This window comes from Sapajus apella, unplaced genomic scaffold (genome assembly GCF_009761245.1).
Source record: "Sapajus apella isolate SASKATOON/1434 unplaced genomic scaffold, GSC_monkey_1.0 scaffold33, whole genome shotgun sequence".
Classification (NCBI taxonomy): Eukaryota; Metazoa; Chordata; class Mammalia; order Primates; family Cebidae; genus Sapajus; species Sapajus apella.
Window position 1 is genome coordinate 5,524,321 of NW_022436973.1, and position 20,193 is coordinate 5,544,513.

Here is a 20,193-nt window from a genome sequence, read left to right on the forward strand (position 1 = left end):
GTGATTAATGCTAAAGAATGGAGCTGTCAGCCGGGCACAGTAGCTCACACCTGTAATCCCAGCACTTTGGGGGGCCGAGGCAGGGGGATCTCGAGGTCAGGCGTTCGAGACTAGCCTGACCAACATGGTGAGACTCTCTCTACAAAAAATACAAAAGTTAGCTGAGCATAGTGGCACATGCCTGTAATCCCAGCTACTCAGGAGGCTGAGGCAGGAGAATCCCTTGAATCCGAGAGGCAGAGGTTGCAGTGAGCTGAGATCATGCCACTGTACTCCAGCCTGGGGGACAGAGCAAAATATCCCATCTCAAAAAAAAAAAAAAAAAAAAAAATGGAGTTGTCACTGTGGTAGTTTCTGAGCACCAAACCCTGCAGACCCTGTGTGACCTTAGGACAGTCACTTACTCTTTTTTTTTTTGAGATGGAGTCTCGCTCTGTCACCCAGGCTGGAGTGCAGTGGTGCGCGCACAGTTCATTGCAACCTCTGCCTCCTGGGTTCAAACGATTCTCCTGCCTCAGCGTCCTGAGTAACTGGAATCACAGGCATGCGCCACCATGCCCAGCTAATTTTTATATTTTTAGTAGAGATGGGGTTTCACACTGTTGGTCAGGCTGGTCTCAAACTCCCGATCTCAGGTGATCCACCTGCTCCCAAAGTGCTGGGATTACAGGTGTGAGCCACCGCGCCCGCCCTGGACAGTCATCTACTCTCTTGGGGCCTCTGTTCATTTGTAAAACTGGGTACTCTCAAGGTATGCTTTGCCTCAGCTCTGCTCTTCCAGGAATCCTAAGTTTTGGACACCACTTCCCCCGAAACTCATCTGCATTAGATGGGGGCAGAAACTGTCGTACCCATTTCCCAGCTGAGGAGAGTGAGGCCCCTGGTTTTCAGTGATAAGCCACAGCTCTCTGCCGTCTCTTGCCTGTTCAATGAGGGGGTGGGGCAGGGAAGGCCCAGGCTCTCCTGGGCCCCAGGAAGGCCTGGGGAGAAGGGCCTGGGTCTGGCCCCTCCAGCGAGTGGGGCTGAGTCGACTCAGAGTGGAGGCAGGGCTGAGGGTGGGCGGGTAGATTTATTGCAGCCATTCCTCTCCCCTGCAGCGCCTGCGTCTAATGAAATTTTACGGCAGGTGGAAATGATACGACTCCGCCAGCCCTAAAAGCACTTCTATTTATTCATTAAAGATATTTATATACTGAGCAGCTCTCTCCACTGGCCCCACCCGACTCCTGCGGGGCCAGTGAAGCTGCTCCCAGTTCTCGGTGCTGGGGGAAGGCTCCCAGGATGGGGGCCCTGCTCTGCAGTGTCTGGTTGGCTCCTCCTCAATATATCCCAAATCCCCTATCTCCAACCCAGTGCCCGTTCCCAGTCCGAAGCGCCAGCATCTCCTTCTGGTCCAGCGTGCACCAGCCGCTTCTCAGATCTCTGCTTCCACGCTGGTCTCCGCAGTGTCCCCCACAGAGCAGCCACAGGCATCTTTCCAACATCAAATCATGCCGGTTCCAGGCTCAAAACTCCCCTGAGGCCCTCAAGGCCCTGTAAGATCCGTCCCCTGTCTCACTCTTGGGTTCAGCCACTTTGGGCTCTTTTCTGGAGGACAACGTTGCTCTCCCTTTGCTCAGGACCTTTGCCCTGTGCCTCTGCTTAGACCGCCCCCCACCCCCCCGTCCCCTGTCTCTTGGCCACCCAGTTCCTTGACATCATTCGGAGCTTAGCTCAAGCTCAAAGCCACTTGTCAAAGAGGGTTTTCCAGGCCACTCAGCCCAAGGTCCCCCCAGTCCCCAGCGCATCCCGCCGCACCCTGGTCGCCCCCTCGTCAGTCACACTGAGTTGTCACCGATGTATCTGTTTGCATATCTGTCTTTGGTCTGTCCCTTGGGTTTGCATGCTCCCAGAGGCCAGGCACAATGTCTGTTTAGTTTCCTAAGTGGCTTATGAAGGGTGTTCAGCAAGTGATGGAGCCATGGGTGGTGGAGGATCAGCTGGGTACCGTGACCCGGCCGCAGGTACCGGGTCAGCCACTTGCTGTCCTTGAGTAAAGGAGTACTGAGACTCTGAGTGTGAGGGTCATGCTCATGGCTTACAGTGGCTGGGCTGAGGGCAGGTGCCTGCCCCTGTGCTCCTGGGGGTTTCCTAGATGGGGCTGGCTCATGCAGGCCCCAGGAGCTGCAGCCAGACTGCAGCTTTCCCAGCCTTTTCCCAGCCTTTTCCCCGGCCCTGGCCTCTGTTAAGTCTATCCCCTGGTGGCTTTTCCCCAGCTGCTCCCCAGGGGCCGTGGACTTCCTGGGAGGCTCAGCACTGCCTGGGTAGCCCTGCTTGTCACCCTGTGATGGAATCTGCTTCCCCCTCATTCAGGGACTGAAAGAGCCTCGGGGAAGTGGACACAGGACCTGTCCTGGAACAAGCTCTGTGACTCTGAACAAGCACAACCCAGAGGCTGTTAGCTTCTGCCATGGCCGAGAGCTCATTAAACCCCCCTGCCATGCCAACGTCAAGGTAGCTGGGGCCTCCAATGAGGCAGCTGAAAGCGCGGAAGTCCCCGGGGCCCTGTGTTTTACTGTATCCCAGCCCTCTGCCTCTAAACACTTTCCACCTCTTGCTTTCGACGCTCACGGCCATCATTCAGACTCTGGTGAAAGTTGCTCCAGATACAAGGGTGCACAGTCCTCCAGGCAGGGGACCTTCCTCTGTCCCACAGCCTTTGCTCACCTCTCTGAAGCCCATTTTTCGCTCTATGGTGATGCCCTGTTTGACTATGCTGAGAGCTCAAAGCGCATCTCAACCTTCAGTGCACCCCTCAGCACCCAGCCTGGGCCTGGCACACAGTAGGTGCTCAGCAAGTGCTTACTAGGAGGCGCACGGAAGGAGGCACATGGGGTGAGGAGAGCAGGCTGGTAGGATCATCTGGACGAGAAGGAATCTGGGCTCTGTGCACAGGTAGGAGTGGGTGGATGGGGTAGGGGGTCAGGCAACGATCCTCACTGCAGCCATGCTCAACAGTGGCTCTCCTCACTGCTGCAGATGGAAAGCCTTGCCTTCCAGATGTTTCTCATATTTTCGCCCTTCCCACAGGAGATCAGCCAGGGCCACATTCATGTGACTGCCCCTCCCTTGCCAGGAAACACGGCCCAGGGCCTCCATGCTGGTGAGGATGGCAGCCAGGCACTGAGGTGTGGTGGGGATAGGCTGAAGGGAGCTGGGCCTCTGCAGAGCCGCACGGGTTTCAGTCATGGGGTGGGGAAGGGCTGCCTTTCCGGGGCTTCTGCTCCCAATGTGTTCTGTGCACCTTCTTCAGCCTCCCCAGGCCCTCTCTAACAACCAGCTGGAAGACAGCGTGGCTCCGAGATTAGGAGCAAGAGTCTGCTTGGGTTCCATTCCCAGCTGTCACTCTAAACCACCGCGGCTCTCAGTCTGGTGTCGTCATCTGTGGCATGGACTTGATGAGGAAAGCACCTACACATCAGGCCGGGCGCTCATGCCTGCAATCCCAGGAGGCTGAGGCAGGGGGACTGCTTGAGCCCAGGAGTTCGAGACCAGCCTGGGCAACAACAAAAGGAGGTACCTACACTTCAGGAAGGAGGGTTAAAAGAGCGAATCCGAGGAAAGTACTTGGCTCGAGTCAAGAGCTCGATGAGTATTAGTTAATATGGCGCACACGGTATAATTCTATTTTTCTAGCACACTAAATGACCTCACTTATAAGAGAAAAGCAGATTAAAACAAGAAGCAGGCAGCACGGTTCACCCACAGAGGCAAAGCGCCAAGCCTGCTAACAGTGTGCTGGTGAGGGTACGTGCGGGCAGAGGACACTCATGCCCGCAGTTGACAAAAGAAGGGCAGTGTGGCAATATATATCACAACGAAAAAGGCACACTGTCTTTGACTTGGCAATGCCACTTGGGAGTTTAAACTTACACATGTGTGAAATGGCGCCCCATACAAGGATGATCACTGCAGCATTGTAATAGCCCAAGATCGGAATCCGAATGTCCATTACCGAAATTAACTAAATCATGGTGCAGCTCTGGGACGGAGTGCCCCTATTAAAGGAGCGTGGGCAGCTGTGTGTGTGTGGTGACGGGGAATGAGAAGCAAGGTGCAGAACGGGAACACAATTATCCCACCATTTGTGTTAAACATATTTTTATTCGCTTGAAAACGATTAAGATTCTCTTAAAGGGCACTTCCGCTCATTAGTCATGATGGCTTCTGGGGAGGGGTGCTGGGTGGCTGGGAGACATACCTGGCAGGGAGACGTCTGCCCTGTGTCATTACGAACCTGAGGTTTACACCAAGGGCACGTGTTACCTAATCAAGAAGGAGGTGACTGGGAAAGGCCTGCCATTTTCCCCAGCACAGATAATGAAGGCCCGCCACTGCGCTACCAGCCACTTTCCATGTGTGCCAAAGAGCAAGACAGATTGAAAAATGCGAGTCTGCTTTTACCTCTATTGTTGGGTAAGGAAATCTAATCAAGAAGCCTTGCCTTTAGGAAAGCGAGGCTCGTCTCCCTGTTGACACTAAATTGACGCCCTCAGTAATGGCAGAAGATGCCACCTGCGCCCTGGTGCTACCGTGGGGGTGACTGAAGGATGCCTTCCAGCAGCCCTGACAATGCATTTCCCCAGATAAGGAAGGCACGCAGCCTGCATGCAAATCTCTGAATTAGACACAGCCCATCTTGCTGCTGCTGAATCCAGGCGTTCGACCACCACAAACGGAGCAGCAAACTGCAACGGAAGACGAGGGTGGAATCCTATTTCCCCTGTGAAGAAACCCTGGCTAGTCTTGCTACAAGGCAATGTGATTGCCACGTGTGGGTTGGAAGAGGAATAGTGTCTCTCTGGATGCCATGGTCTGGTCCGACTCAGCTATGGACGTGAGGATGAACAGGAAGAAGCTTTGTCTGAAGGAGCAAATTTAGACTGAACCCCTACAGTGGGCAAAGAAGTCAGGTTCAGGGCCACAGGCCAAGGGCAGCCTTCCCTGGAAGCCCAAGAAGTGCCCCCAGAGGGGAGGTGCTGCTTTGTGAGGCAGACAGTTTCTTTTGTTCTTTTTTTGACGGAGTTTGCTCTTGTTGCCCAGGCTGGAGTGCAATGGCGGCATCTCAGCTCACTGCAACCTCTGCCTCCTGGGTTCAAGTGATTCTCCGGCCATGGTGTGCCAAGTAGCTGGGATTATGGGCATGTGCCACCATGCCCGGCTAACTTTGTATTTTTTTAAGTAGAGATGGTGTTTCTCCCTGTTGGTCAGGCTGGTCTAAAACTCCCGACCTCAGGTGATCTGCCCACCTTGGCCTCCCAAAGTGCTGGGATTACAGGCGTGAGGCACTGCGCCCGCCCGAGGCAGGCAGTTTCTTAGGCAGGCAGCACGCAAGCAGCTTGAGAGCCGGTACCAGGCCCCAAGAGCCTGGGGTGAGCAACAAGGAGCTCTACCTCGCCCTGAAGAGCGCTATGGGGTCTTGGGTCGCTGAAATCGGGGAGTCGTGGCTGCTGCTTTCTCCTTACCCTGTCTCCTTTCCTCGGCCCCTGGAATTGTATTCCCCTGCTGCACCCCAAGGGACTACACCTCACATTGCCCCCAACCCTCCCCACACAAAACTGATGGAAAAGGGGAGTGCTTCCTCATTTGTCAAGGGAAGAGTTCCAACTTGCTTAATTAGCAAAGGGACAGAATCTTAGGAGGCTGCCACAGGCGAAGCAGGGCAAGGTGCGGCGGCCATGCTGGATTGGGAGTGCTGGAGCCACCTGGCCCTCCCTTCCTATGTTGGCCTCTGGGAGCTGGTGGGGAGGCCTGGGCTTCCAAACAAGGCTGGCAAAACGCTGGCCAGAACTCTGGAGGAGGCTCGGAGGGGAGTGGCTGCCTCCAGAGGCAGGAAGGCCTAGGGGAGGGGAGATGGGCGGGAGGGCTCCTCACTGCCTAGCTTTTTGATAAATTTTGAGCGCCTATACTGTTTGCAAGCATTACCTGGTTAAAATTGAAACTGAAAAGAAAATAAAGGTGAAGGACTGGGATCTCTAAGTACCAATCTTATCTCTAGAAGTCTGCTTCTCTAGGTTACCTGGACATGCTCTATTTTTTGTGAATTTATTAAACCACATGACAGATGAGTGGGTGGGAGCACGGTGGGAGCCGGTACAGTGTGGCTCCTCCAGCAGAGGAGCTCGGTGCAGGAGGTTGTGGACTGTGCAGTCGGACAGGCCTGGCTGGAACGCGGGTTCTGCGGCTTGTTGGCCACAGGGCCTTGTGCAGCCATTTACCCCCTCCAAGACCTCAGCCTCAGCTTGCATAAATCGGGGACGACAATGTGCCAGCTACTACAGTTACAGGAAAGTCAAGGAAGAGCTGGACCCAATGTAATGGTGCCGCCATCTGATCCTGGGACAGGCCCTGTCGCGCTCTCCTGCCCCTACTGCACAGTTAAGCCAGGCTGAGAGCGAGCACCAGCGGGCAGGGCCTGCCTTACTCACTCTTCCGTCCCCGGCCCAAGGCTGGACACAGAGCAGGTCCCATCTTCTTCAGGGACTTCTTGGTGGCTTCCTGGGATGGCAAACAGGTTTCGCCCAGCAGTAGGTCAACTCTGGCTAGATGGCAGTGGCCGCTTGGAGCCCTGTCCCTCAGGGTCTAGGGAGCAGCAAGAGCAGCAGGGACACAGTCCGAGGCGTGTGGCATCCCCGGCAGCCTGTCTTGACCCTGGGCCACACTCTGCATTGGAATGAAATGTGGCTTTTCTACCGCTGGGTGCTCTTCTGCCTCCTCACTCATGGGGACCGTGTTCTTTGAGGACGGATTAAAAACATGTAAAGCACTGCTAACTTCTGAGGGGAAACCAACCTTCTCATCACCTCTGTCTAGTGAGTAGAATCACAATGCTTTTTTGTTTTTTGAGACAGGGTCTTGCTGTAACACCCAGGCTGTATGTAGTACAGTGGAATGATCATAGCTCACTGCAGCCCTGACCTCCTGGGCTCAGGGACTCCTCCCACCTCAGCCTCCTGTGTAGCTGACATCACAGGTATGCATCACCATGCCTGGCCAGGTTTTCTATTTTTTGTAGAGATTGGGTTTCACCATGTTTCCCAGGCTGCTCTTGAACTTCTGAGCTCAAAGATCCTCCCCACCTTGGCCTCCCAAAGTGCTGGGATTATAGGCACAAGCCACCATACCCGGCCTGAAATCACAGTTCTGAAGTCACAAATGTTCATGGGAAGAACAAGAGGAAGCAGCACCTACGATGCCACTACTGCGCCCTCGGGACTGTGCTGCGGGCTCTGAGCACGCTGTCCTCAGCAGTGAATGCTACACTGGCCTCACTCTGCAGTTGAAGCAGTGAGATTCGGAAAGGTGAAAGTCACTTACCCAAATGTACAGCTCAATCAGCCAGATGTGGTGGCATCTCCCTCTCAGCTACTCAGGAGGCTGAGGAGGGAGGATCGCCTGAGCCCAGGAAGTCAAAGCTGCGGTGAGCCGTGATCCCACCAGTGCACTGCAGCCTGGGCCACAGAGTAAGACCGTGTCTAAAGAAAACCCCAAAACCAAAACCAAACGCACAGCTGGGAATGCTGCAGTGGGGATATGGACCCAAACCTGCCTGCTCTCAAGCAGCGGCTCTCGCCCTGGTGCATGGAATCAGCCAGGAGCTCTAAACAGCCCCAGTGCCTGGGCCTCACCCCCGCGTCGGGATCTGGTAATCCCTCATGCAGCCCCTGCCTGAGTGGCCTGACACGTGGCCAGGCTCTGCATGCTGCTCTGAGGTCTGTGCCGTGTGGCTGGTCTTCCCAGGGAGCTGGAGCATGAAGCCGGGGCCTCTGGACTCTAGATGGGTCCCCAGTCCAGCCTCACAGCAGCACCACCTGCGTAGCCACGGTGGTGAAGTGGTCACTGCTACGCCCTCTGAGCCTCAGCCCTCTCGAAGGTGGAGTGAGGCTGCCCCTGGCCTTCCCTGGAGGAGTCTTGAAGTAGCTGCTGTGGGGTGGGGGGAAGGGAGGGTCAGCAGGCAAAGCTTCACTACAAAGAAAATCTGCCCGAGGATACCAAAACTAGCTTTAATGTGTGCAAAAGCCACACAGAGCTGTCTAGAAACTGTTCCTGGGAGGGAGGCTGAGAGTCCGTGATGCGCAGGCCGAGGTGCCTCTAGAAGTTCTCCAGCAAGCCCAGGATGCGCTTTTGCTCGTTCTCCCGGAACTCCGGGCTCCGGCCATCCCCGATGTTCTCCGCGTACTCTAGGGGGACAAAGATAGGGTCAGGAGTGGATCCCAGGCACGGGGTCCACTGTGGCTGCGTCGCTTCATACCATTCCCAGAACCCCAGCTCCACAGAGGCGCAGGTTGCTCTAATGCCCCCACCGTAGCCAAATTTGTTGGGGTCTTGCCTTTGAGGCCTTCAGTGGAAAGGGCCCAACTTACCTTTCCATGCTGGGATTCCTCTCCTAGCCACACCCTTCACTCCCTCCCTTGTTTATTCATTCAACACACATGGTGTGGATGCCACGATGGTCGGAACGTTTGTGCCCCCTCCAAAATTCATGCTGAAATCTCATCCCCAACGCAGCAAAGGGCTTTAGGGGTGATTAGACTCCTACCACCTAGTTGTAAGATTAGAGTAGGTCTAGATTAGGTCTAATCTGGGGGGATTAGACCCTTGCAAAGGACTCCAGCGCCTCTGCCCTTCTCCCTTCTGCAATGTGAGGACGCAACAGGAAGGCCCTCAGCAGACACCAAGGGCTGTCGAGGTGCTCATGGACCCCCCGCCTCCAGAACTGTGAGGAAGTACATTTCTGTTCTTCATAAATTACCCAGTCTCGGGGATTTTGTTACAGCAGCAGGAACAGACTAAGACAGACGCCACTGGGCAGGCACTGCTGTAGGCAAGTGGTTCTGAGTGTGGACTCAATCAGCAGCAGCAGCCGCAGCAGCACGGTGTGGAAACTTACTAGAAACACAAATTCTTGGGACCATCCTAGACCCACTTAACAGGAAACTGGGGTGAGACCCAGCGATCTGGGTTTTACTGGTCTCCAGGTGATGCTGATGCATGGTCTAGTTTGAGAACCTCTTTTTGGGAATGGGAATAGAGGAGTGATGGAAACAGATGCAAATCTCTGCTAGTGTGGAGCCTACTTCCCAGTGAGGGTCACAAAGCAAAAAGTGAACACAATACACAGGAGGGTGTCAGCAGGGAGTGTCTGCTTAAAGGCCAGAAGGAGATGAATGCGGAAAGGTCTGGGAGTGACTGGCAAGGCAGCCAGGGCAGAGGGTCGAAGAGCGGGGGGCATGGGGGTGCTTCCTTGGTTTATCTGAGGGTCAGCGAAGAGGTCAGTGTGGCCACAGCCTGGAGCCACAGGAGGGGGCCATGTCCAGATGGTGTGGGCTGTGCGCCACAGTAAGGGCCGTGGCCTTTCTGTGGGGTGGAAGTCCCTAAGAGGGTCCTGAGCAGAGGAGTGACGTGGTTTGACTTTTGCCAGATCCCTATCAATGCTGTGTGGGGGACACCCTCGGGGCGGGACGGGCAGGGCAAGGAGATGCCTGGCTCAGGCAGGCAACTGCGGAGGTGAGGCAACGTCTTCAGCTTCTTGATGCTTTCTGAGGGTGCCTCCAGCAGGATTTACGGATAGACCGGAAATGGGGTGTAAGAAAGAGATGTGGCTGTTGCAACCACCAAGAAATATGACAGGAGCAGTGGGGAAGCTGACAGTGAGCCCTGAATCCCCTCAGGGGCTGGCGGGCACAGGTGTGGTGGCAGCAACAGGGAGGGGCTGTGAGGGGTAGAGTCCCGAACACAAGATTCAATAGCTGTGTATATTTGGGGAAGGGAGGGAGAGAGAATAGTCTAGAAGTACCGGGGCATGGAAGACCCTTCCCGTGTCTCCAGTGGTAGGAAGGGTGTGGGAGCGCCAGGTTTCAGGGAGAGCAGGAAGAGAAAGGAAACACTCCCAAGGAGGACGAGGCTCTGGGCATGGTTCTGGCAACAGATTGGCAGAGGATGCCATCGGAGTGACATGGTGGGCAGGCTTGTGTCTCGTCTCCCTGTTGTTCCAGCATGGTGATCCTTAAGACTCCATTTCATTTTCAAAAGCGTCCTTGTCACTCTGGTTTTAGGAGATGGTGAGGGGTGAGCTTGTGACCCTGGACTCTCTGCGGTAGCTCCTAGAGCAAGTATAGGGGACCTAGTGGGGAGGGGATGGGGTGGTCCAACCCCTCACTGCCCTGACTGCCCCCTGCCCACAGCCAGAGAGGAAAAGGTACAACGTCGGGCTGTGATCAGACCCTAGCTCTGACTCACAGCTGTGACCCTGGGTGGGCCCCTCTGAAAATGTGCAAATAACAAATGTCCAGGGAACCTTAGTTCCCTCCCTGAGCTTCCTTTGCTCAGGCCAGCAATGGCACTGGGGAAGTCCCACACCCTCTCCGGGTTCCCTCCTGGGATGTCTTCTCTGTGAAAGCCCGCCTGGTCACCCCGCACCGGAGCCCCAGGCCACGGCCTCTGGCACACGGGCCCCTCCCTTCCTCTCTCCCTGGATGGAGAGCAGTGTAAGCCTGGCCGAGGCCACCCAGCAGAGTGGCGCGGTGAAGAGTCTCCTGGAGTGGGTGCCTAAGATAGCTGCCTGCACTTCTGCCCCCTGGGTCCTTACTGGGGCCTGGCTTGAGGAAGAAAACAGAGAGAACTCTCTGGTAAGAGGCTTTTGCTTAATAAAACACCTGCTGATCCAAACCAGACAACGACTGGGGAGAGAGAACAAAGCGCGTGACCTCTCACCCCTCCCCTGCCAGCTCTACCCCAGCCAATGCTGGGGAAATAATTTTGTTCCTGCTGCCGCTTTATTTTGCCCCATTCATCTTTATCACTTTGGACATGTGCCGGAAAACGGGATTTGGGATTCGGACATGTGCCAACTGTGTGTCTCTCTCCGGAAATCATCCCTTCTGTTAGGCCCATCCATCACCTCCAACGGCAAATGGTTGTGATGCCTCCTATTAAGGCCCCTTAGAGAGAGGGCCGGGGGGACGGAGACAGGAACTGAGCCTCGGGAGAAGGCGCTGGGGCTGCCAGTAAGTGGTATCTCTTACGCACATGTGAATGATACAGTTGCTGCCCCAGGAGATAGAGAAATGACCATTATGGCATCAAATATCCCCGGAGGCATGGTCTGGAAGCAGCAGTCTTAATGGATTGAGCTAACACTTTGCTCTCCTAATGTCTTCTCAGACCCAGGAGGGAGGGAAGTAGAGAAACAGGCCGATGCTTTGGGGCAGTGATTTTCCAACAGTAAAGCCGGCTTCCCTGAGTTCTTTCTAGAGCTGCACCAAGCGGAGGGAACCCACGCCTCCATCAATCCCTCTGCCGAATCACCTCTGCCAAGGCCTTGCTCGCACCTGCCGATGGTACACAGAGCACCCATCCCAGGCGCAAGTCTCCTCTGTCACTCCCACTGCGCTAAGAAGTGCCAGGCGCAAGTCTCCTCTGTCACTCCCACTGTGCTAAGAAGCGAACAGTCACATCACCCGTTCTCTGGATCTGACTGGCCACAGGCAGTGAATGGCTTAGTGTCACCTGGAAGAGGGCCTGTCTCACACAGAGCGGAACGAGACTCACATGTGCTGTGTGCTGCTATGGTATCTATGTCGTCTCACATGCAACCTTTGCCGCAGTCTTACAAGGTAAAGAACGCTATCTCTCTTTACCCAGGAGGAAACAGAGGCTATCAGAGAACTGAAGCAACCTGCCCAAGTCTAGGATGTAGGGGAGCTGGCATTCAAATCTTGAAATGTATGAATAGCCAAAAAAAAAAAAAAAAAAAAAAAAGCCCCTCAAAAGCCACTGGGGGGTGGGCTGGTCCTCACAGCACCATCCTGTTACCTAGGCAACAGACTACCCTGCCTGGCCCCTGGCCTCTGGGGAAAAAAACTCCTGCTCTGTGAGCGTTCCAAAACAGGAATGTCTCATGGTACAGGTGCCTTGGTGGCTGGGACAGATGGGGGTGGACTGGCTGGGGTCACACTCTCTTATGCCAAGTTACCAATCTCAGAGCTGGCAGGGTTCTCAGAAATTTATTGCAGCCCTCAGGGGGCAGGTGAGTGGCCAGGGTCCCACAGCGAGCCAGCCACGGAGACAGGCCCAGAACCCGGTCCAGCGGCCTGGCCCAGTGCTCACCCACTGCCCCGGGAAGCGGCGCCCCAGGCACCTCACCCTGACCCTCACCCTTTGCCCTTGCTCACTCTCTGTTTCTGTAGCAGAGCCCTATTTGGAGCAAACTGTGGTGGTGCCGGCTACCGCAGGTTATTCCAGCGGCTGCAGCAGGTTATAAATATTGAACAGAGTCCTCCCAGTGGTCTTGGGAAAGGGTTCTCTCTGCTGCACGTGTGTGTGTGCACGCATGCATGTGTGTGTGTGTAAGAGGAAAAGAGAATGCAGGGTGAGGGGAGAGGGAGAGAAAGCTGAGACAGGGGAAGAGAGAAGGAGGAGGCGAGGTCGGTGGAGAGAGAAAGACGGCACACACATCAACTCCTTTCTTACTTCCCCCACATTTTCAAATGCTCTTACAATAAAGGCTTTGATGGAGCTCAGAAACAGGCAGCAGTGCTGAACGCATAAATATTAAAGCAAACTTTAGACAGCAGGTTTACTATTCAGACATGGAATACAAGCTGTTCTGTTTATGTTGAGAGGGTGAGGGAGGGGCGCCGAGGCTGGTGGATGGGGAAAAGCCGCCTTCCAGGGCAGAGACCTGGACCAGTATTCACAAGCCTGGTTCAGATACCTGAACCTTAAGCCTTAAGTGTTCACCTTTTTAAAAATGCAGGAGGAAGAGGGAGGAGAGAGGAGGAATGCCAATATTTTCATACTGAAAACCCTTGTGGACATACACATAACCACAAAACAGAAACCGGGAAAGGAAAACCCTTCAGGTCTAACAGATACCTTGACAACAACAATGAACTTGGAAGGTTGAAAGGTTGCACTTCTCCAGGAGTAGAACATTTTGCTAGGCTGTAGGTTTTAACTTCATCAGGGACGTCATTCAAATGAAACCCACTTGCAGAGAAAGACCCTTGCCCTTTGCTTACAATGCTAATGGTCGTGTTCTCAGAGTCCCATAGATATTTAACCTGGTTGGAAAAGCACCCACTGACACCCATCCACCCCCTCCAAGGCTCCGGGAAGTCGAGCCTATGTGCTGCTCCCAGCCTTTCCTGGTAGCATCTCAGTCCAAGCTGCTGCCAACTCCAGGTGAGAGGATTAGGTCAAAGAAGGAAGGAAGGAAGGAAAGAAGTTCTATTTACTGAGTATGTAACTTGGTCCCAGGCACCAAACTGCATTTCAACCTTGGAGCCTTCCTGAGAGAGGCAATATTTATTTCAGGTTTATTTTTTTCTTTCTTTCTTTCTTTTTTTCTGAGACAGAGTCTTGCTCTGTTGCAAGGCCAGAGTGCAGTGGCGTGATCTCAGCTCACTGCAACCTCTGCCTTCCCGGGTTCAAGTGATTCTCCTGCCTCAGCCTCCCGAGCAGTTGGGACTACAGGCACCTGCCACTATGCCCGGCTAATTTTTGCATTTTTCAGTAGACACAGGGTTTCACCATGTTGGCCAGGATGGTTTTGATCTCTTGACCTCATGATCCGCCCACCTCAGCTTGCCAAAGTGCCGGAATTACAGGCATGAGCGACTGTGCTGGCCTGTTTGTGTATTTTACAAAGTAGGAAACCAAGACTGAAATATGTTACCTACTAACTTGCCCAGAGTTACATACAGATCCAGATTTTATGCTGGTCCGGGCAACTCCATTCCTGGGTGAGCTTGGACACTAATTACAACAATAAAGACAGCTAACACATAATAGGCACCTTCTAAGTGGCAGCCGACGCGTGAGCGCTCTGCATACAGCACCTCGCCTCGTTCCCACAGCAGCCTTCTGAGACGGCTTCTCCCCATGTTACAGATGCAGGAACTGTGGCTTGAAGAGAGTAAGCAGCTGCCTAGGGTCAGGTGCTAGAAAGGACAGAGCTTGCTTGTGGACCTGGGGACCTCACTGCGGACTTCACAGTCTTAGCACAGCTGGTTCTCAAAGGGTGGTTCCCTCTCCCTCTGCACATACCACCAGCACGCTACCCGAGGCAGCGTTTCCCGAGAGCCCTCTGGGGTGAACTGGGTGAGGCCTGGGGGCAGCAATCCTAAGGCAAATGTGACATCTTTGCTGAAAAGCTCCCTAGGTGTCCCTAAGATGTCTCTGAGCCCTGTCAAGGCCGCTGGCTACAGGGCTCTCTCCCGATCCTTTCCTGTCTCCAAATACCGTGGGGGACATGGTAGCCGTGACCAGGTGCAAGTCACACATACTCCAGCATGTCATCAAGAGATAAATCCTATCAGCTTCTGCAGCTTTAAAATCACACAGACAAACTGGGTTACCAAGAGCCCCAAATCAATATGGAAATACATGTTTATGGGCTTCTAGGAAGGAGATTTTAAGCCATCAAGAATACATGCAAATCAAAGAGAGGGCTATGGGCCAAATTCTAAAAGCATTTAAGTTTCTGGCTCATTCTTTCTGCCCAGCAGTGACAGAGTTTTGAGTCAGTAATCCTCTAAGCTTTCCTCTGCAGACCAGCCACTGCTGTGCAGCAGCCGCGGCTGCTCCCGGGCACCTGTGTGGTCCTCCGATAGCTTTCACCAGGAGGCTAAAACATCGACGAGACTGGCCAGGGGCTTCCACTGCAACCCTTGGCACAAATACTTCTATTTCAAAGCATTCTCAGGCCACAGCTCCTACACCACGCCCAAGGGGATGACTGCTCCGTGATGCACACGCACAGCCGCCTACCATCCCGTGCAGGCAGCCACAGAGACAGAACGCAGAATGGTGGCTGCCAGGGGCTACGGGGAGGGGGGAACGGGGAGTTCCAGTTTTCCAGGATGAAAGAAAAGGCCTGTGGATAGACGATAATGATGGTGGCAATGGTCAAAATGATAAATTATTATTCCAATAATAAAAAATAAAAAAGAAGCCAGGCCCTCCGTACAGCCTCCACGGATCTTTGGGCCCCTTTTCATGTCCTGTGAATTGGCTGGGAGTTAGCGGCACCAACTTCACGCCCCAGTACCTCTGCATCCCAGTGCTGGCTCCACTTTGTGCTGGGGTCTCTTACCTCACTTGTGAGGGGAGGTATACCTGTGGGGGACAGGGCCTCCTGAGCATCTCACTTATCTTAGAACCCTGCCTAACACCCTGTGATGCCAAATGGGTGCTCTCTAAAGGTGTGTGCCCTGCATTCTTCTCTCTTAAAAGCCCATAGGAGCATATGAGCCAATCAGCAGTTGGCACATTCCTTACCGCTGTGCACAGTTCATTCTGAGTCTGGATCCAATTTCTATCACTAGGGACCCAGGTACCCCCACTAAGCTCAGTGAGTCTCAGCGTCCTTGTTATCCCACTTTCTAGGCCCCTTGTGAGGACCAGAGATAAAGATGCTGTACCCCAAAGGCCCGACCCAGAGCAGGTAGGAGCTTGGTAAGTGACCGCTCTACCTACCATGGTCCTGGATTTCTGGAATAGCACAAAGAAGCCTTCAGCACCACCTCAGCACGCACCCCAGTTGGCAGTAACTGACTCCTCGCTGCCAGTCCAGGTGCTGAGCACCAGAGAGCTGAATGGCAGGAAGTCCGGTGCCATCCTCATGGAGCAGACACCCCACCTGCCCTTCTCTTCGTGGGCATCTCTGTCCTCAGACCACCGTTCCCTAGGAGGGCCCACAGTCCTCAGGCCAGAGCTGCTGCTGCTTCTGGGGAAGGCTGGACGTGGGCAGCACCGAGTAAGCAGTGTGCAGAGAGAGGGGCTTTAATGAGCCATCAATTACTCCCTGCGCTCTTGGCACCCCCAACAGAGGAGGGAGAAAACTGTGAGAATGGGGGCTGAAAAATAACGGGAAAAGTCCCCCACTGGGCTTGCCTCATCAGCGTTTTCCTGAGACCTCAAGGGATACATCAGCTGTCATCCTGCCAGCAAAACTTAGGAAATATGTAGGCCATAAAATCAAAGAAAAAAGCTTGCATCTAATTAGTATGTTAAAGAAAAAAAGGAAGCAACCCAAACTGAAAAACAAAATTAAAATCAAAGAGGACAGACTGATGAGCTGGTTTTCTTTATGAGGCTTTGTTTTCCTGGGCTTTTGATTGAAGGAAGGGTGGATGAGGGAGGGGAGTGGTATGAAAAGGAGAACCAGATGGGCTTTTCGGACGGGGGGTCCCAGCAGAGCCCAGCCTTCCACCCCTCCCACCTCCATGGGAGCCTCCCCTCGTCAAGCTCAGCACCACCCTCTCCACCCAAGTGAGGGCTCCTGAGGGTCCTCACAGCACCCTGTTCAGGGGGTGGTCCCAGAGGCAGGCCACACCGCACAGGCTCCACGCCCCACTGCAGAGCGGCTTCCCCTGCTGTGGGTGGTGCAGGACAGGAGCACCCAGTGGGAGGGGGCTGGGAACCCTTTATTACAGCCTTCCATCTAGAGAGACCCTCTTTCAATTGTCAGCATGATGTCCAGGGCCTCTCCAACCTGAGCAATGGCATTCAGTTCCCAGGCTCTAAATATCACCCCTACACAGACTACCTCAAATTTCTCAAACTATTCCCTGGGGCTCTAATGAGAATGTCTGCTGTCTGCTGGCCAATCAAGGGATGCAGTCACCCCTTGCACCCCAAACTCACCGTGCACCTAGCAGAACTCAGGAGCCCTGCCCGGCCACACCCCACCCCACCCAACCCAACGTTCCAGCCTCCTGCACCTCTGCTTGGCCTCCCCTAACGGGACTACAGTCCTCCCCAAGGTCACTGCATCCTACTCTGACCTGCCTCCAAGCCTCGCTCCCTCTGCCTGCTTTGGGCACCAGTCCTAGTCCTGGGGAGGAGAAGCGGCCCCCTCCCTGCTTCCCTAACTGCCTCTGTGCCACGCCTCCAGCACACTGTTCACAACTTGACGCAGCGCTTAGCACGTTCTAATTAGTTTTTAGCCTCTCCCCTAGACTGTGAACGCCTCAGGGATAGGGATCTTGCTTATTCCTTCAGTATCTCTAGGACGGGACGTAGAGCCTGGCACCGAGCAGGGAGCAGGGCCAGCTGAGTAGTTCCTGGAGCCTGCGTTTCACTGGGCCTGGATTATGGTCAATCATGTATCCTCTAAACCCCAAGGGCCGTAAACTCCACGAGGGCAGCTGCCGTGCGACACCTCTGTAGCACAGCATTCGGCACAGTGCCCAGCTAGCCCTGAGGAGAGCTGCAGTCAATGTTTGCCACACTAAATTCATACAAGAGCAGGGTTTAATTCCACAATGTCTGAAATTGCTACTGGGTTCCCATTATGTGCCTGGCATTGTTCCGGGTGCCGGGGAGACACGGTGAACAAGGCAGACAACGTCCCCACATCATGGCACTTATATTTTAATGTATGAGACAGACAAAACGAGCACACAAACACATAAATAAAAACAATCACAGGCTGTGATAAGGGCTTGGAAGGAAAGAAACAGGGTGCTATGATGGGAATCACAGATGCAGACAAGTGGATGGATTCAAGGCTGAGTTTGGAGGTAGGAGAGGTGGGACGGACTACAGAACTGGCTGTGGGGGTGGTGGAGAGAGAACTGAACGGCAGAGCCCGGGCCTGGAAGGCGGGGTGCGAGGGTCTGCATGGAGGTGGGGGAGGTGGAGAAGGGAGAAGAACAGAGGGTGGGAATGCAGACAGCGCCTGTGTGGACCCTTCGCCAGTTCGCTCACCTGCTTGCTTGCCCTCTCATTCACTCAACGATCATCCACTCAGGATCCAGCATGGAGTGGCACCTTAAAAGGCACTGGGAAATGAATCAGGATCCGAGGGAGACGGAGGCTGGGGCTCACAACAACAGTAAATTGTGAATAACTTAGGGTGTGTGTGGCAGGGTTTGAGAAAGAAAAACATCCAACTACTACACGTCAGCACCCGTTAAAAATACTTTTCCTTTCTTGGAAGATCACTGTTTTGATTACAAGGATGGAGGTGCAGGGAGAAGCCTCAATGCAAGACAGCAGAGCTGAGAGTATTACGAAGTTCTAATTGAACGCATGGGCGTTAGACTAAATGCCACTTAAAGGCTGGAGTTGCAAATCACCATGGCTACACCTAAGTGGGGAGGCGAAGTGACACTCTGAGCAGTAATTCACGTGAATCTGACACTGAGAAGGAGCCCCCAGGGTGCCACTCCGGAAGGCATGAGCGGGGCTGAGTGTGTCCATGGGTCCCCCTTTACTCTCTTTTTCTCTGAGGATAAAACAACAGATTCCAATGCCTCATACTCTCCATCCACAAAATGGGCGCAATGGATTTACTGTCCTCCGATGGGGAGGGCTGAGCAGAAGACGAGATTCCCAGCCCCTGTGCCTTGACTCACTCTGCTCTTTCGTTTTGGACTGTCTCTGTCCTAGCTCTCAGACCAGCTCAATGTCACTTCTCTCACAAGGCTTCCCACAGGATTTTGGCCATGCCTCTTAAAACAGTGATGACAATGATCTTCGTGGAATTTGTAATACTCACACTAATGTTCACTGTTAACTTGTGTCACCTCATTCAACCCCCTTGTCCATTCTAGGGGGTCACAGAGCAACTGGTATCTTGCCTGAGGTAACAGAGTAAACAACAGAGCCAAGATTTGGATCCAGAAGCCTCTGACCCTGGCACCCACGCTCTTAAGCTCTCTACTTCATTGTGTGGACTCCGTTTATCCTCACTGTTTACCTGCCATCTGGAACGGGAGCTAGAAGCAACTTAAAGGCAAGCGCTCTGAGTAAATGTAGCCTAATCCTTCATCTTAGAAATGGGCAGAATGAGGCCCCAAGGGGCACACTGATTTGTCTGTGGTTACCCAGTCCATCTGACACTCCCTGAACTCCGGCATCATCAGTACTAGAAATTCCAACACGGGCCTCCAGCACCACATGTGCTAGCCCGCACTCCCCAGTCAGTCCCTAGGTGGCTGAGGGCGGGCATGCGCCTAGAGCTCAGAGCAGGCCCTGCCTTGTGACTGGGGGCTTGCTCACTGGCTGGAGGCCAGCTGAGTCAGGTCCAGCCGAAGATCCAACAGCATTTGGGGAACTCCATGGGGTGGGTGAGGGAAGGAGGGAAACTCACACTGACTGAGCCCCCACTGTGTGTCAGGTACCAGAGTAGATGCTGTAGTTCCTCCTGTAACCTTTGCAAAATTTCTCCTAGGTAAATATACAAATGTGATCACGATCGCAGCTAGGGGAGGCAAAGCTAGGTCCGGGAGGCAGGCATACTCTTTCCACCACTCCACACTGCCTCAATTCACTGCCCAATTCCAGTTATAGCAGTCCCCCACATCCTGAGGGGTGTTTCAAGACCCCCAATGGATGCCTGAAACTGCACACAGTACTGAACCCTATGTAGACTAGTTTTTTCCTATAGATACACATCTATGATAAATATACAACTATGAAAAGGTTAATTTGTAAATTAGGCACAGTAAGAGATTAACAACAATAACAAAATATAATAGAACAATTATAACAATATACTATAAAAATTTATATGAATGTGGCTTCTCTCAAAATATCTTACTGTACCATACTCATCTATTTCTGGACAGTTGACTGTGTATAACTGAAAGCAAAACTGTGGATAAGAGAGGACTGTTGTATTTCTTGTCATTTCCTTGCTTTTTTCCCTAAGAAAGCAAGTTCCTTCCACTATGTGTAGTTTGGAATTGAATTTTTTGTTTTGCTTTTTTAAAAAATTTAAGAACTGTTTTAAGCCCCTGTGCCTTTTGTTTATGTGTGTAAGTTATGGAACTGGAGGGTCAGAGGCAAAGAGCAATGAGGTTAGTCTTCAGTATTCTAACAAAGATGACCTGGACACACAGTCAAATGGACAACACCCTTAAGCTTTCAGTACAGAAAACACTCCACAACAAACACCAGAGATACTGACAGAGGCTCACAAAGTCAGCATCATCTAATCCTCTGGAGCTCTAGGCATCAGTAGCGGCCAACTCACCCTTGATGATATGCCTGACAATTTTGATGGAGCTTCCTCGCATGTTTAGGATCTGGTGAACCCTCTGGCGAATCTAATAAGGGAAAAATGGGTAGAGAAAGAAAGACCACCATTTGTCTTGACACACCAGAATGCATCACCTTGAAATTATTTACCTCACCCCATCC

General features: G+C 53.3%; 1 protein-coding gene across 1 annotated transcript in view; it reads right to left on the minus strand.

Moving 5' to 3' along the window:
- Positions 1–8,026: 8,026 nt before the first annotated feature.
- Positions 8,027–20,193, minus strand: part of CTNNBL1 (catenin beta like 1) — a 177,802-nt gene continuing 165,635 nt past the window's right edge. The window contains exons 15-16 of the mRNA XM_032294987.1: positions 20,027–20,099; positions 8,027–8,219 (exon numbers count right to left, since the gene is read on the minus strand). Coding sequence (XP_032150878.1) covers positions 8,131–8,219; positions 20,027–20,099 — 162 coding nt within the window. The 3' untranslated portion in view covers positions 8,027–8,130. The remainder of the gene's footprint in view (positions 8,220–20,026; positions 20,100–20,193) is intronic.